The sequence below is a fragment of the Trichomonas vaginalis genome, chromosome III (assembly GCF_026262505.1).
Source record: "Trichomonas vaginalis G3 chromosome III, whole genome shotgun sequence".
Taxonomy (NCBI): domain Eukaryota; phylum Parabasalia; order Trichomonadida; family Trichomonadidae; genus Trichomonas; species Trichomonas vaginalis.
The window spans coordinates 23,771,802-23,788,288 of record NC_067205.1 but is presented as its reverse complement, the minus strand read 5'-3'; the positions used below and the strand labels follow the sequence as shown (position 1 = coordinate 23,788,288).

The 16,487-nt window shown below is 32.2% G+C and overlaps 3 protein-coding genes and 1 pseudogene across 4 annotated transcripts, besides 6 other annotated features; 2 read left to right on the top strand and 2 right to left on the bottom strand.

Moving 5' to 3' along the window:
- Positions 1 to 6,015: part of a mobile genetic element that runs on past the window's edge.
- On the bottom strand, positions 1,327 to 2,389 carry TVAGG3_0752890 (DNA/RNA polymerases family; the record flags this gene model as incomplete). The annotated part of the gene is made up of 1 exon (XM_051245317.1): positions 1,327 to 2,389. A coding segment is annotated over one exon (1,063 nt), but the record flags the coding sequence as incomplete, so codon positions are not given.
- TVAGG3_0752880 (uncharacterized protein) lies at positions 5,080 to 5,936 on the bottom strand (the record flags this gene model as incomplete). Its single annotated transcript, XM_051245316.1, has 1 exon — positions 5,080 to 5,936. A coding segment is annotated over one exon (857 nt), but the record flags the coding sequence as incomplete, so codon positions are not given.
- Positions 6,016 to 7,000: 985 nt separating the features above from the next.
- Positions 7,001 to 7,037: a mobile genetic element.
- Positions 7,038 to 7,597: 560 nt separating this feature from the next.
- Positions 7,598 to 8,487: a mobile genetic element.
- Positions 8,488 to 8,547: a mobile genetic element.
- Positions 8,516 to 8,541: a mobile genetic element.
- Positions 8,548 to 8,767: 220 nt separating the features above from the next.
- Positions 8,768 to 16,487: part of a mobile genetic element that runs on past the window's edge.
- Positions 12,876 to 13,840, top strand: TVAGG3_0752820 (protein of unknown function, DUF4106 family; the record flags this gene model as incomplete). The annotated part of the gene is made up of 1 exon (XM_051245315.1): positions 12,876 to 13,840. A coding segment is annotated over one exon (965 nt), but the record flags the coding sequence as incomplete, so codon positions are not given.
- TVAGG3_0752810 lies at positions 15,865 to 16,321 on the top strand (annotated as a pseudogene). Its single transcript has one exon. A coding segment is annotated over exon 1 (457 nt).

The window sequence follows — 16,487 nt, the reverse complement described above, 5'->3', positions numbered from 1 at the left end:
TCTATGCCATGTATTATTGTAATAATATACTAACTGTTGTATGATGGAGTCATGATTTCCATCCCAGTATATCTGACCGTTAACTCCTAACGTATCTCTAAGAGTTCTCATTACCGCATCAACTATTTTATTATGAAACGTATATGGAGAAGATGAAAAGTAAAAATTAATTTGTGGGAAATAATGAGCCATAGCTGCCTGAAATCCTTTATCACCATCACCCCTTATATTATCTACTCTTTCATGATCTAATAAGTATTGTATAACTCTTCTTGTTTCCTGTTCTGTTTTCCCTTTCACCGGAATGCAATATAAATATCTAGTGTTAATGTTAATGGCGAATAAATAAGTAACGTTTCCTTTTGAATATTCTAAATGATCGATTTCGTATGAATATGGATATGGTGCAAATGAAGGGCGACTAAATTTTTCCTTTAACGGTTGAATTTTTGGGTCAATTGGTTTATTTAATATCTTGAAATCCTTTTTAAAATCTTTTTGCTTCTTTAATGTTTGAAATGGATATAATAAAGTGAATGATGAAGGATTAACTGAAGGAGGAGGTACTGTCGTTGGAGGTTTTGGTATTGCAAGTGGTTTAATTTTATCTGCTTTGATTTTGGATTTCATTCCCCCTTTCATTAATTCTGGATGTATTCTATTCATTTGTTTTAAATATGCTGTATATAAAGGTTTGATATACTTTCCCGCTTCGAGTTTATGTTGAAGGATGAATTCCAAAAGTTGATCTTCATTTAAAAGTCGGGCTGAATATGGTTTAACTAATGAATCATAAATTAAAGCTTGTGCTTCATTTATGGTCTGAATGACCTGGGCGTTTTGCACCTTTGTTTTTTGCAGCTCAGGATTATATAAATTATATAATTCATCAATATCTTCTTCTGTTAATACTTTATTTTTGAAATCTTTCAATTGTTTAAGTTGTGATTTAGTTTTTCCCTTTGCATATTCATTATTTTTAATTTTGTCTTTAATTTTAGAAATTATTTTATCATGATATTTCAAAATTTCATTTTTATAATAATGATAATAATAATCCATATCATCGCCCGTTATATTTTCATCATATTTTTGGAGATATGATTTTAATTCATAATAAGTAAGAAAATTTTGATTAAGTACTAAATCATCAATTAAAATTTTTAAATGTACATTATCCATTTATATAAAAATAAAATAAGTGTTTTAAGGGCGCCCACCTCTTTGATCAAGAATCAAAACCATTATTAACGGTTCCTTTTGTCTCTTCTGTGGCATTTCATTAAAAATAAAATTTTAAATTGTATTAAATAAATGGCATACAACATCCATTTTCACAACATACAGCCTTAGTGTGTGCTCCTGTTAATGCAGTCTTACCAATTGTTAAGCGAGTCATTGACCCGTTTTTAAGTTGTAAATTAATATTCTGACCATCAAATATCACTTTATCATTTATTATATCCAAATAATTTTTAGGTGTAAATTGTTTATTTTGTCGTAAACTAACACCTTTCATTTTTTGTGCAATCTTTTTAAAATCACTTCCATCAATTGAACCGTTGAATGATGTATAACACTTGGGGCATAAAGCAACCATGTTATCACCTTGTTTCTCAATTGCTAAACCCAATAACTTCTTCTCATGCGCTTTTTCTTCAGCTTTATTCTTTAATTTAGGTTTAAATTTCTCATCAAAACAGAAGAAATCAAAAGGTGCGAATTTGAAAATGTTTTTATCATAAAATTGTTTATCGGTTACAATCGCTTGAAATGCTTGAGTGTTAGGAAGATTTGGGTCGCCAGCGATTGCCCAATAAGATGAATCAGTATCACCTTCAATGAAATGAAACCGATTAACATTCATGCATTTATACATAAAATCATAAATGAAAACCAAATACCAGTATTTAGCGTTATCTAAAGTGAAGAATGCCTCTTGTAAACATGAATCACATCTATAAAATCTATCTTTGAGCATCAGTTGATACGTATCCTCTCCTATTTCTCTTATGTTTTTAAACTTATTTGACATACATGCAACGCGTGCCTTCTGTGCATTCATTATTTTAGTCTTTGTGTAATTTTGTGTATTCATTGCATCATAACCATATGATCCATTAAGTGAAATCTTGCAAAATAAACTTTTTCCTTTATTTCCTTCTAATTCAGCCTTTTGTCTTTCGTTCATAAATTCATTCGCAAATTCATTAAAGCAAGTGTTTTTAGTAAATGTTAAAATTGATTGAATATCATCAATGATAAAATGAAATCTGTCGATTAGATACCAAAGATAATAAGAAGAAAATGGTTGATATTGGTTGTGTGTTGATGCTAACTGAGTTAATTTCCTCTGTTTCTGGTCAACTGGTAGATTGTTTGATTTCATGTAATTATACATAAAACCACCAATTGTTTTTCATCTGTGATAATATCTAAGTTTCTTATTATCGGTAAAAAGTTTATGTAATCATTAATGTATTTTTCATCAATGTGACCCTTTACTTCAGCCACGAATAAAGTATTTTTCTTTCTAATAATTCCCAGTGCTTTTGCTTTCTTTGTTGCTATATCACAAATGATAACACCATTCAATCTTCCCGGCATATACATTTTATGGTCAGTATATTGAATGAAATCATGAGGATTAGATGAAAATGATGAAGGATATAATGAATTAAAATCAACACCAACGAAATGAGTCATAATGTTGGTGGTGTCCTCATTTGATACAGTTTTAGTTTCTGGATTATATGAAAGTTTATTAATGTGCGTGATTCCTTTAAGATTTACTCTATGTTGAACATTTGATAGACCACCAGTAATTCCATTACGGAGAATGTGATAAGCTTCAACTGAATCTAAAGTCATTGGTAAATTATTTTTTAATGCATAATTTCTTAAATTGATTCTTAAACGTTGAACATCTTCATCTTTATTTGATTTTACGACATTACAATAACAACACATTAACTGACAATTTTCTTTGGTATGTGGTTTTTCATTATCGATTCTATCCAATGTTGGTTTATTTGCATATGTAAACGCTTTACCACACATTTTGCATTTAGATGAAAGGATTAAATCGTGATAGTATTGAAAATCATCCATTGAAACATTATTTTTAGTATCCCTTTCTGCTTTTTCATCTTGTTTCTTAGATGATTCAATTTTATATTTCCAATACTTTTTCGTTAATTCAAAACCTGATTCTATCTCTTCCTCAGGATATTTTTCATTAGGATTAAAGTCTTTATATGCTAAAGCGTAACGAATCATTGAAGCATTCGATGGTAAAGAAAGATTATGAAGCGTGTCAATTTTATAAACAAATGTTTCTTCAATAATTTTATCGATTGGATCAATCATAATTTCAACATCTTTATTGCAATAATGAATAAAATATTCTAATCTATTCTTAAAATTTTTAGCATCATTGAGATATATTTGATAATCACTATCTGATATAGTTTCTTGAGTTAATGCTGAATAAAATGAATCTTGAGTGAATGGTTCCACTTTATATAATTCTTCTTCGTAATTTTCCCACGTGATGAATTGATAAGGGAAAAAGGATTTAACACGTGATTTATTGTTTCCGAAATCTTGAGTGAATTGGTCTAATGTCCCACCCGCTATATAATTTCTGATGTCAATAAATCTTAATTCATATGGAACGTTTGTTTTCTTTACAATGATTTGCTTAAATTGTGAAGATGAACCCAGCATTGATTTTATTTTCCATTTTGCAGTGTTTAAATCACGAAGAATTAAATTTAAATCAAACTTTCCCGAATTAAAACCTATGATATTCACTTTATTGAATTCCTCATCTAGAAGTTCTTTAAATGCTTCCTTCTGTTTTTCATTTAATGTATGAGACAAAGTCCCCACCGTTTGCGACTTCAATAATTCTTCATATTGTTCAATATTTGATTTAGCAACTAATGAACAGGTTGAAAATAAAAACTCAATCCAATCAGAAATAAAAGAATCACTCGAAGTTAAGCAAAAATTCCTCGTATATGTTTTATCATTTAATTTAACCGTTGATGATACCATGAATGGTTTTAAGTAAGCATTCAAAGTTGCACACTCAGAAAGTTGTAATTCTTCTTTAGTCTCTAATGTTTCAAAGTCAAAAGTAATATAATATCTTGTCGGTTTATAATATTCCTGCAAATTGTGAGCTAATAACCACTGATATATCTTCTGTTTCGTAATATGTGGTGCATATGGTTGCTGGTCTTTTGCAATTGAACGTCTTGAATTAATCTCCATTATTTTCTTTACATTTCTCACAATGCTTTAAAAATCTTCTTTGGTTTTTCCTTTCTGGTCATCACGGATAGAAAAACTTCTTCTTTACAAAATGGACAAACTTTATAGCCGGTGAGTGCTTCTACGTCTGTTATTCTGTCAGCGTGAAGTTTTCCACATGAACTCTGTGTTAATAAAATATTTACTGTTTCAAATTCTGGATCTATCATTATTGATTCCACTAATGGAAAGTCTACCTTATTTATGTCCACGTCTTCTGGTTGAGGATCACAATAATAGAAATCAATATTAACATTTAACATTCTCGCTAATCTCTCACTTTCTGATGAAATGTCAAACCCTTCATATGCATCTATTGCTTCATTTAAATAACTTCTACGAGTTTTAGGATTAACACCATCAGGAATGTTATAGAAGCGTTTAAATAACCTTCTACCTTCTGCTCTAATTTGATTATCATTCATTTTAGCTGTTCCGTTTTTGTTCATTTATGTAAGAATAAAAAATTAAAAAATAAATAAAAATAAAGTTTATTTTTTAAAGCCCATAAAATGAATTAAGAACACATAAATTTTTATCATCCGCGACGTGACGAATACATTTTAATTTACTCAAGAATGTGTACCCTGATACATTAAATCTAATTCCTGTCTTATTTAATTTCACAACTTTGAAAAGGAATGTATGAATAGCTATAAAATGATGAGAAGATGTTTTATGGGTTGCTTCCATTTTTTCTGAAATAAATGAATAAATATAATGTTTATAAGTTTTCATATCTTTTATGTTCTTAATAACGAATGGTATAGACCTTTCAACTTCGTCTTCCTTCGGTGCTGTTCTTTCATATGAAACATTATTGGTATCTTCAATAATGAAACCACAATCAACAAAATTTTATAGGTTCCAATGGTTTCTTTTGATATTTTATCTAATAAATCAAAAACTTTATCAACACCTGTGCATTTATTTAAATAATAATTTGTGTAAATATCATGATCTTCTTTCTTAATCGTATTAGTTGCATATGTCACGTTTTTAAGAGCTTTTTTGAATTTTTTGGAATCTAAAGGTGGTGAAAGCAGGATACAGGGGTATTCTTCATTATCAATAAATTGTAACTTATGTTTACGAATAAATTTAGTTCCTTCTTCTGAAAGTGTTTCATCTATTTCACCATCTAATAAATTTTGTGTTGATTCTGAGACATAATTTTTATATCTTTCTTCATGAGATTTCTGAACTTCTGATTCTGAAGCTGGGATATTCATTAAATCCTCTACTTCATTTTCATTATATTTTTCAACTTCTCTTAATTCCTTAATTTTTTCATCTATTTCATCTCTTATTTTTTCCAGTCTTTCAATTTCAATTTCATCATATTCATCATCATCTTTAATCCGTTCTTCATAATATTCAGGGAAAACATCAGGTTCTTTAGGTTTGTTTTCTTTTTTAGATGTGGGATATAAGAAATTTATAACATCATTTTTATTCATTTTTCCATCATAATCAAACTCATTTAAAAACTCCGCGAATTTTTTACAATTTCTTAAATAATATTTATCAACCTCATAACCCGCCTCCTCTAATATATCCTTTATTTCCTCGTTTGTGAATCCCAATTTTTTAACGTTGTTAGTTTTGACGCTCATTTCAAACAAAATAAAAAAATAAAATAATAAACATAACTAAGTTTTAATTTTTCGTAAGACATGAATTTCTAATTTCTTTTACCCGTTTATGAGGTCTTTGATTATGACTTCATTGATTCCATTCAGGATTTAAACAATGTTTAATTAATCGCGGAATATCTGACATCATCTATATATAGCTTCTTTTATAAAAGATGAAATATATTTTTTTTATGTATGGGCTGAGTGTAAAAGTCTTACAATTTTGAAAATTTTTTAAATCTTGATTTATTCAAAAACGTAAGAATAAAAACCGTAAGAATCATACATTTTTTTACTTCATATGTTAAAAAAAATGATACAAAATCGTTCAATATTGTATGAATTCTTACGTTTACAAAAAAAGTCACTAAACCCATCCTATTCTTCTTCTACCTCTATTGGAGATCTAATTTTTAGATTTGGACACAAAAAACTAACAGTATTCGGATATATGAGGCGTATTTAGGTATGAAATATACATCATCACATTGACAACTAACTTCGTAAACAAAAATATAAGAAAAGTAATCATAAGATTGTGATATGTAGACAGATGCATAAGCCAAGGTGACATATCGAGCATCACTCCTTTTATGTGCCACCTTTGCATAAGCAAATGATTTTATCGGAAAAGAAAATGTATCAAATGCGGCTAATATATAAAGGATGATTTGACAAGTATGAGTGGATAAAAATATTAGACATTTTGAAAAAAATTTAAAACATCTTCAGATTTTTGTTTGAACTTTGAAAAGAATGATAACCAGAATATTAAAGCTTCTGATAAAGTTCGTCTTTTGGTAATAACGAATAATTTCCATCTGATTTTATTAAAGGATAACGACATAATATGCAGGGAACTTGCTAAGATTGCTATATCTATAATGCTTTGGTCGAGGTACTAAAATGGTGTGCATTAATTATGATGGATCTATAAAAGAAATATAATTTTTTAAATGGAGAACGTAAGATTATTAAAAAAGACATTAAATTCATTGTAAAATGAAATTTTTATACCTCGTTATGACACAGAATCGAAAGTGTAATAAACAGAAATTCATCAAAAGTGACAGCTCTCAATTTTTTGACATTTGTAAATTCTAAATTGAATGAGAAAAATGAAATAATACTAAGCATAATACAATATTCTAGATTTAATTATAATTAGGAAAAAGTTAGTTTTGAGAGTACTTTTCATAGGCATATAGAATGAAATCTTCTGAAAAATAATATCACATAAACTCATATTATTTTCTAATATATAGCTATTTTCTATAAAAATCAAATTCAATGATCTTAAAAGCGAAGGATAAACCTCAAAATTTACGAATATAATGAGTGGGAATATAATGCTTATCTATCATAAAACCATATGAAATATCAATTTTTGCTTTACGCCTAATTTTTGACGACAATTAGCAAAAAATGTTAAACGTTAACACTCAGTCCATTTGAATATGAAAAATAAAATTGACTTTGATTAAATGTTTTTATTTATCATGCAATTCTTCTTGCGACCAAAGATTTGAATAAAAGTTCAAAAAATAAGATAGCTTAAAAAATAATATACGGTAGTGTTTACTAATAGATGAATAGTATATAAATTCTATTAAAATGGATTTGATCCAAAAAAATATATAGAGTGCGGGACAAATTTGCCAGGTGTCACTTTTTCAATAACCTTAAATTACGCTTTTCTAATTTTTTAAAATAACCTTAAATTATATTTGAAGAAATTATGTCTATGATATATGTTTTATGCTAGAATCTTGGAGTTTTCATGCACTACACAAGAGCTCCAAGGTTCCAAGAGTGAATGCTCAATAGCAATTATAGAGATGTACCTTTTCAAAATGACTTTTACTGATTAAATTTAATCAATAGAAGACATTTTGAAAAGGTACCTCTACAATTAGATATACAAGAGATTCAAAGCTTCATTTCAGATAGATTTGAAACTTTGAAACTCTTGGTAGATTTTGAGTGAATGCTGACAATCATCTTTGAGAAGGTTTTCTTTAAGAAAACCTTCTCAAAGAGGTTTCTCAGGAGCCCTGAGGCTCCCTTTCGTAATGATTGGGAGCCTTGGGACTCCTGAGACGAAGAATGGCTTCGCCGAATCTTTGATCAGCAGAGGCCAAATGAAAAGGCTCTGCTGATGGATTCTCAGGAGCCCTGAGGCTCCCTTTCGTAATGATTGGGACCTTGGGACTCCTGAGACGAAGAATGGCTTCGCCGAATCTTTGATCAGCAGAGGCCAAATGAAAAGGCCTCTGCTGATGGATTCTCAGGAGCCCTGAGGCTCCCTTTCGTAATGATTGGGAGCCTTGGGACTCCTGAGACGAAGAATGGCTTCGCCGAATCTTTGATCAGCAGAGGCCAAATGAAAAGGCCTCTGCTGATGGATTCTCAGGAGCCCTGAGGCTCCCTTTCGTAATGATTGGGAGCCTTTGGGCTCCTGCAGCAGAGTATCGCTCCGCTCCATTAATTTTCTAAAAAAAGTGCCGTGTGGCAAATTTGTCCTGTTCCCCATCTTTATTATTTTTTTTATTCCTTTGAAAAGTGACACTGGATAGTTTGTCCCTTTCTCAAATATATAAAATTTGATCATAAATAAAATCGTTTTAAATTACTTCTTCATTTAAATTATAACAATTATTTTTGGTTTTATATTTTTTTGGATCACATCGGATAATTTCTTTTTGTGGAAAAAAAAAAAAAAAAAAAAAAAAAAAAAAAAAAAAAAAAAAAAAAAAAAAAAAAAAAAAAAAAAAAAAAAAAAAAAAAAAAAAAAAAAAAAAAAAAAAAAAAAAAAAAAAAAAAAAAAAAAAAAAAAAAAAGGTAGTGGGGCTTCCAGGCACTTCGTGCCCTCTAGCCCTGAAGATGTTTAGTATAAATGAAGTTTTTATTCGGAAAATTGTTAGTCTTCTTGGTCGAAAACATTATATAATGTTTCACTTTTCACAAATTATATATGTTTTCATGTTTTGTCAAGACTTCTTCGTAAATGTTTTGTCAAGACTTCTTCGTAAATGTTTTGTCAAGACTTTCTTCGTAAATGTTTTGTCAAGACTTCTTCGTAAATGTTTTGTCAAGACTTCTTCGTAAATGTTTTGTCAAGACTTCTTCGTAAATGTTTTGTCAAGACTTCTTCGTAAATGTTTTTGTCAAGACTTCTTCGTAAATGTTTTGTCAAGACTTTTCTTCGTAAATGTTTTGTCAAGACTTCTTCGTAAATGTTTTGTCAAGACTTCTTCGTAAATGTTTTGTCAAGACTTCTTCGTAAATGTTTTGTCAAGACTTCTTCGTAAATGTTTTGTCAAGACTTCTTCGTAAATGTTTTGTCAAGACTTCTTCGTAAATGTTTTGTCAAGACTTCTTCGTAAATGTTTTGTCAAGACTTCTTCGTAAATGTTTTGTCAAGACTTCTTCGTAAATGTTTTGTCAAGACTTCTTCGTAAATGTTTTGTCAAGACTTCTTCGTAAATGTTTTGTCAAGACTTCTTCGTAAATGTTTTGTCAAGACTTCTTCGTAAATGTTTTGTCAAGACTTCTTCGTAAAATCAGACAAAAATAATGTTTAGGTGAAGAGGTGAGATGTCACCTGTTTTCTCACCTCATTTCTCACCCGTTGAATTTTCATGAAATTTACACCAAAAATAATGTTTAGGTGAAGAGGTGAGATTTCACCTGTTTTCTCACCTCATTTCTCACCCGTTGAATTTTCATGAAATTTACACCAAAATAATGTTTAGGTGAAGAGGTGAGATGTCACCTGTTTTCTCACCTCATTTTCACCCGTTGAATTTTCATGAAATTTACACCAAAAATAATGTTTAGGTGAAGAGGTGAGATGTCACCTGTTTTCTCACCTCATTTCTCACCCGTTGAATTTTCATGAAATTTACACCAAAAATAATGTTTAGGTGAAGAGGTGAGATTTCACCTGTTTTTTCACCTCATTTCTCACCTCTTGAATTTTCATGAAATTTACACCAAAAATATATTTTAGGTGAAGAGGTGAGATTTCACCTGTTTTTTCACCTAATTTTTCACCCTCTTGAATTTTACACCAAAAATAATGTTTAGGTGAAGAGGTGAGATTTCACCTGTTTTTTCACCTAATTTTTCACCCTCTGAATTTTCATGAAATTTACACCAAAAATATACTACTAGGGTCATTTACGAAGAAATCTCAACAAAGTCTTTACGAAGAAATCTCAACAAAACATAGACAAGAAAGTTCATGAGAAATTAGATGAAGAAATCTCAACAAAGTCTTTACGAAGAAATTCATGAAAATTCAAGAGGTGAGAAATGAGGTGAAAAAAGAGGTGAAATCTCACCTCTTCACCTAAAATATATTTTTGGTCATTTACGAAGAAGTCTTAACAAAGTCTTTACGAAGAAGTCTTGACAAAGTCTTTACGAAGAAGTCTTAACAAAGAAGTCTTGACAAAGTCTTTACGAAGAAGTCTTAACAAAGTCTTTACGAAGAAATTCATGAAAATTCAACGGGTGAGAAATGAGGTGAGAAAACAGGTGACATCTCACCTCATATGTCCTTACTGAAAAAGTATGTGTTCCATCTGTCAAAAGCCGCTTTTTAACTTCACTTAAAATGCCACGTAAGCTACGTAAGAATATACGTAAGAGGAAGAGAGCATTGAACATCCAATAGTAAGACTGACAACCACAACAACAGTTGAAAACAAATTATGAATGACACTATGTTGCAACAATGTCAAGCAACCCTATGCTTTTAAACCGAGTTATTGGTGCACAGAGTGGAGGTTTAAGAGCGGCACTTTTAGCGAAAATGGCAGGCTATGGTGGAGCTGCAGACGGAACAGCCTATAACCCTCAAAGTCAAATGAATTTGAGTTCACTCAAAAATCAAATAGCAGATGTCAAAAAGTCAAACATAGACATACAGAAGCAAATAGGTGAAAACGAAAAGAAACTAGAATATGACAGACACACAAAGAAACTCAATGAGTTAAACGTAGAGAAAAGAAGAAGAAGAACAACTGAAAGAACTAAGTACAGAGGAATATGCGAAAAAAGTGTCAGAAAAAGCAGCAGAAGTAGCAAAAATGGAACAAGATGTCATAAATTTGAAAAACATACTACTCGATATAAGTACTGAAAGATGAAGAGATAAAACAAAAAGCCTGAAGACATATATGGATAGCGATGAGTATAAAAAAGAAGTTGAAGCAACTGTAAAGGCAGAAAAACTTTTACAGTTGCAAAACCAAACGTACAGTATGAAAACTTAGCACAAGAAAGTAAAAATAACGACGCAGCCATGCAAAAGGCAATGAAAAGCGCAGAATATATAAAAGCACAATGACTGGTTAGATGCCCAAGCAACGCTAAAGCAGCCCAACTCATAGGGTCAATAAGGACAAAAATACAAGCGGATGAAGACAGTTCAAATGAAGCTTTAACAAATGCTGACTTTAAGAACGCCTTCGAAGCTCTTTAGTAAGGTGAAACAAGTGAACGACTTCTCATCTGGAAAGAAACTGAAGTCTGAAGGTTTCGACAACGAGTTAAGAGAAGTAGCACAAAATATGACGAAAATAACAGATGCAGCAACGAGACAGGCAGTTCAAAGTGCCTATGACGCCGTTAGAGCAACTGTTGTGAAAAGTCAAGAAAAAGAGTTACAACAGACCACAAACAGACCTAGTAAATGCTTTCTTAAGAACGAAAAGTCAGGTAGGACATTACGCTGCAGATGGAACATATGTGCCAGCTGGTGGAATTTATATACCACCAAACCCTCCAAGAGAAGCACCTGCACCAGGACTACCTAGAACATTTACATCGTCACATGGACACAGACACAGGCATGCACCAAAACCAACACAACAACCAACAGTTCAAAATCAGCACAACAACAACAACCAAACCAACAGTTCAAAACCAGCACAGCAACCAACAGTTCAAAATCCAGCACAACAACAACACAAAACAGAGCAAGGACATAAAAGAAGTAGAGAACAAGGAAACCAAGAATTCTTAAAAATGCTTAAAGAAGAGTGTGGTTTCCAGATAGTATTGACTTTAGTGACAGAATATAAAGAAGCTATTGGAAGTTCAAGGATGGAAATACTGACCCGAACCTATTTAGCTTTATGGCTCAGCACCAAAACGGATATAATCTCAAACCTGGAAAATACAAGCTCGCTAAGGGATATGATTTAATAGCATATCATCAAATGACATGGATGAATTTACTCCGAGATATTTGATGTCAGAGCTAAATGACAATTCAACTTTCGTCATGAAACGCGTAAAAAATAGAGACGGAACGAAAGAACAAAAGCTTATGAATGCGGATGACGTAGATAGGGAAATTGTTGAAACGGTCTCGGAATATATGAAATGCCAGCAGATGAGGTACAAGAAACTCCACAGGAAGAAGTTCAGATACAACCAGACATGGAAGAAATAGTTCAGCAACAACAGCTAGAAGAGCCTGAAGGAAACGAACAAGTCCTTCCTTTGGAAACTAACTTCACAGAACTAGATGAAGATTTGGAACAGCCGAAAAATCTTGACCCTCAACAAGAGTATGCGGAGAATATGGAATATTTCCAAGAGTCTAAAAAAAATTCGGCTGACATAGTAGAAGAATATCGAAAAATGTTTGCCGACATACAAAAGACTCCAACACCAGATGAAAATATTCAGCATAGAATGGAAGTACTGAAAGAAAATGTACACAAATACAACAACCCTTTTTACTTACGAGCATTTAACGTTCAATCTTCGGATGAACTCGGTGAAAATAAAAGGTTAAATTTCAAGAAAACATATAGAAATGAAACATTGTTTAAAGTTCATTCAGAACCTAACCAAGATGGAAACAAACCTACTTTTGTTTCTGCAGACGATGGAACTACAATGAGATGGGGTCATAAAGCTAACCCGGATAGGTGGTTCATAAACTTACAACCACAATTCCAAGAAGTTGTAGACGCAATGGAAGTCAATGGTGAACCAGATATAGCTGGTATTTTCAGCGCGGCTTTAATGCCATTGAAAGATATGAAAGATGCAGATATTTTGAACCAGTATGAAATGAACATGGCTGATGGAAATATAACACCTGACGTTCTAGAACATTTATCTCAAAGAACTACACAGAACCATAGAGATGGTATATTTGGTGAAGAGTTTAGAAAGAAAGTTAGGGAGGGAGAAGGAAGAGAACCTATTGTACATGACCTTGCAAACGAAAGTTTACAAAATGTCATAAAAACTTACTTTGCAGACAATGAACTGAGAAGGGATGAATATTTAAGAAAACTCAAATGGACAGTACCAAATGAAATGTTAGTATTGAAAAACATGTTCCTTGACAAAATAAAACCAACTACAGAAATAAATGACGAAAGACTGAAAGATTGGGTAAAAGCTTTCCCATTCACAAAAGATATAGTTGGTAACATGGAAAGAAAACCAGAATGGCTACAAAAACATATATTTGGAAACGAGCATATTCCATATGGACAGGCACTGTTTGAAGAGCTTGAACCGGAAACTCAGGAAAGAGTCATGCAAACAATACGCGAAGACTCAAATACAAACTATGACAAACTCTTTCTAGGATATAGGTTACCTGAGATGGGCGACCAGAGCCAAAAGGCAAAAAGGACATGGGAAATTTGCAACATACTAGATGAACATAATGCAAAGATGCAACAACTTGAAGCAGAGGGCAAGTTACCAAAGCGACACCAAAGAAGAAGAGTAGAACAAAGTGAAAGTAGTGAAGAAGTAACTTCATCTAGTGAAAGTAGTGGCAATGAAGGAAAAAGAAGAGTTAAAAACTCAGTCAGGAAGAAAGTAAAGCTTGGTCCACGTGGGTTCTATTATGACATATAAATCCAACTATTCTATATTTTTACTCATATGAAATGTACGCCGCTCAGAATATAACGCCAACAGTTTTGGATGCTATGAATGGAAATGTTTCCGAATGGTATAACGAATGCGACAATGCCATTAGAAGGTCAGAAATAGTTCCTGGAACTTACGAATATACAACTGCTGTTTCTTATGGAAACGTAGGTGAGTTTGGAGAAGGTTCTTCAACAACAGTAGATATTGCTTGCGACAGGTTTCATATAATTTCTATTGACAACTCTTTCTTATACGTGGAACAAGACATTGAAATAAAACCTTCTGCCAAGTTGTCTGACAAGAAAGGTTGCAATGGAATTTTCTATGTCGGATACCAATATGCTCCAGAAGTTTTCATGGGATATAAGATATATTCTAACTCTGACTTAGTTCAAACAGTAACATGGGCAAACTATGAATGGTTCGCTTTGAGAAACTCAGTACAACCACAAGCTAGAGAACAAACAGACCAGTATGCAACTATTGAGAAAATAAGAAGACTTGACCCTAACGTTCCAGGAGTTTATGTTAACCTTTCTGGACAAACTGCAGCAGCAGTAACCAAAGTAAAATGAAACTTAGAGTTCCTTTGTCATCTTTCCTCATCTTCAGGTTTTTAAGATACTTGCCAAACTGGGCAGGAAAAATTTCTATCGAACTTACTCCAAGCAAAAATAACTTAGTCATTGCACCAACACAAGACCCATTCACTCTTACAGAAGTAGTGGAACAAATAAAAGTCATTCGCCGACTTTTGCAAAACAAAGTTGACTTAGACTTTGGTTTCTCAAACCTCAACACTGAAGTAAACTATTATTTCAATGCTGCTGGAGATGCTTGGGACCCAGTTAAGTTCACATGCGAAAAATTTGAATGCAAGAGAATAGAAAGCAGACTTGCAGTCTATATGTTGGACCCAGATATTTCAAATGCTTTAGCTGCCAAATATATTGCAGTTCCACTTATGTTCCCTATACACCAAATATCTGTCAAAGACTTTGCAGGTGAAGTTGGAAACCAAAGTGCTGACCCAGGTGCAAGAACAGATATTGCCTTAACAACTGCAATGAAACATGCAGATACTATGTTTGTACTGTTCAGACGAACTATAAATGACTATTCTTGTTTCTACAACCCTGGTATTAAATATCATATAAACATAGATGGCAAATATATCCAAGAGAAGAATATTCTACAGTTGAGGATATGAGGTCATACAACTTGACATTAGATGCTATGAACTTTAACAACAACTTCACAACAACCATTAACCCTGAAATGCAAAGTTCTATTATGCCATATGTGAAAGTATGGACTCATACAGGAGGTCAAAAAACTCAATATACAAATGGAGACCGTTCAAACTTTTGGCTTGGCATTCCATTTGCTGACTCAGAAGACTTTATGGGTGGTATTTCAACTGTTGGTACAGTTCAAATACAATATACTGGTGACAGAGACGGTCCAGATGAATTGAAGCAAAGAAGTTTACAAAACCAATAGCACTTTTCACGGAAGATGCTCTTTTGAAATTCGTTCGATGAAACCTGCTGGGGCTCCTCAGATTGGTATAACGACAGCTTCCATCGAGCAGATTTTGGCAGCAGGTCAGTAAGTTGTTCTTGAACTGACTTCTCTCCGTCAAATATTGACAGTACGCCAGTTTTGAATATATTGTATTAAAACTTACCTTTAGAAATATCGTAAGTTTTGTTGTTATATTTTTGTCTGCTTCAAGAACTTTCACCATCTCGGTTATACCAACTTTCTTTGCTTTATGAAAATATTTTGGTTCAGCAAAGACTGCTATTCTATAACATTTTCCATTGTTTGTGTAAAGAACTATTCTGTCAATGTATTTGTATTGTTTGTGTGTGTAAACTTTGTTTTGCTTCAATTCGAAGAGATACTCAAATACGTCCATCTTTTTATTCTAAGTAAAATGTCATTTCCGAAAAATAGAAGCGTAAGTGTTTCAAAAGGTTTAATGGCGGTGGCAGATGTGAAGTTAAATTCACCAACTCAAACAAACAGTCAAAGTGTTGTTGTCAATGTCAAAGAAAGAGATGTTGAAGTGGGGAAACCATACGAAGACGAAGATGGTATAACAATTGTTCCTGTAAAAGAACAACCAACATATCCTGAAGTTAGCAGAGACTTAAGTTCTGTTGCAGATATTCGAAACGACTACCAACAACTGAAAGACAAACTTAAAACTCAGGAGAAGATTTGTCAAGCTTTGGTATAATGTTAAACTTGGTCGAACACAACCCTGTAAAAGTGAACTCATATGTCATCGCACCTCATGAAGTTTTGAAAGAACTATTGAAACTTTTGACAGAGGCAGACGATATAAACATCAAAGAAATAGAACCCGACATTGCTTGCTGTGGTGTTTCATATAATGTCATTGACAAGATATACGTTATGAAAGGAGGTGAAACGTTGAACTTAAAATATAGTTTCCCAGACATAAAAATATTTGACGACCACAACATTTCATTAAAATTTATTTGCTAAGTAAATGGCAGAAGACATAGTGGTTTATACTATTACGACTAAAAACCCTGAGTCATATAATTCTATAACAACAAACTTACAAAGTCCTCA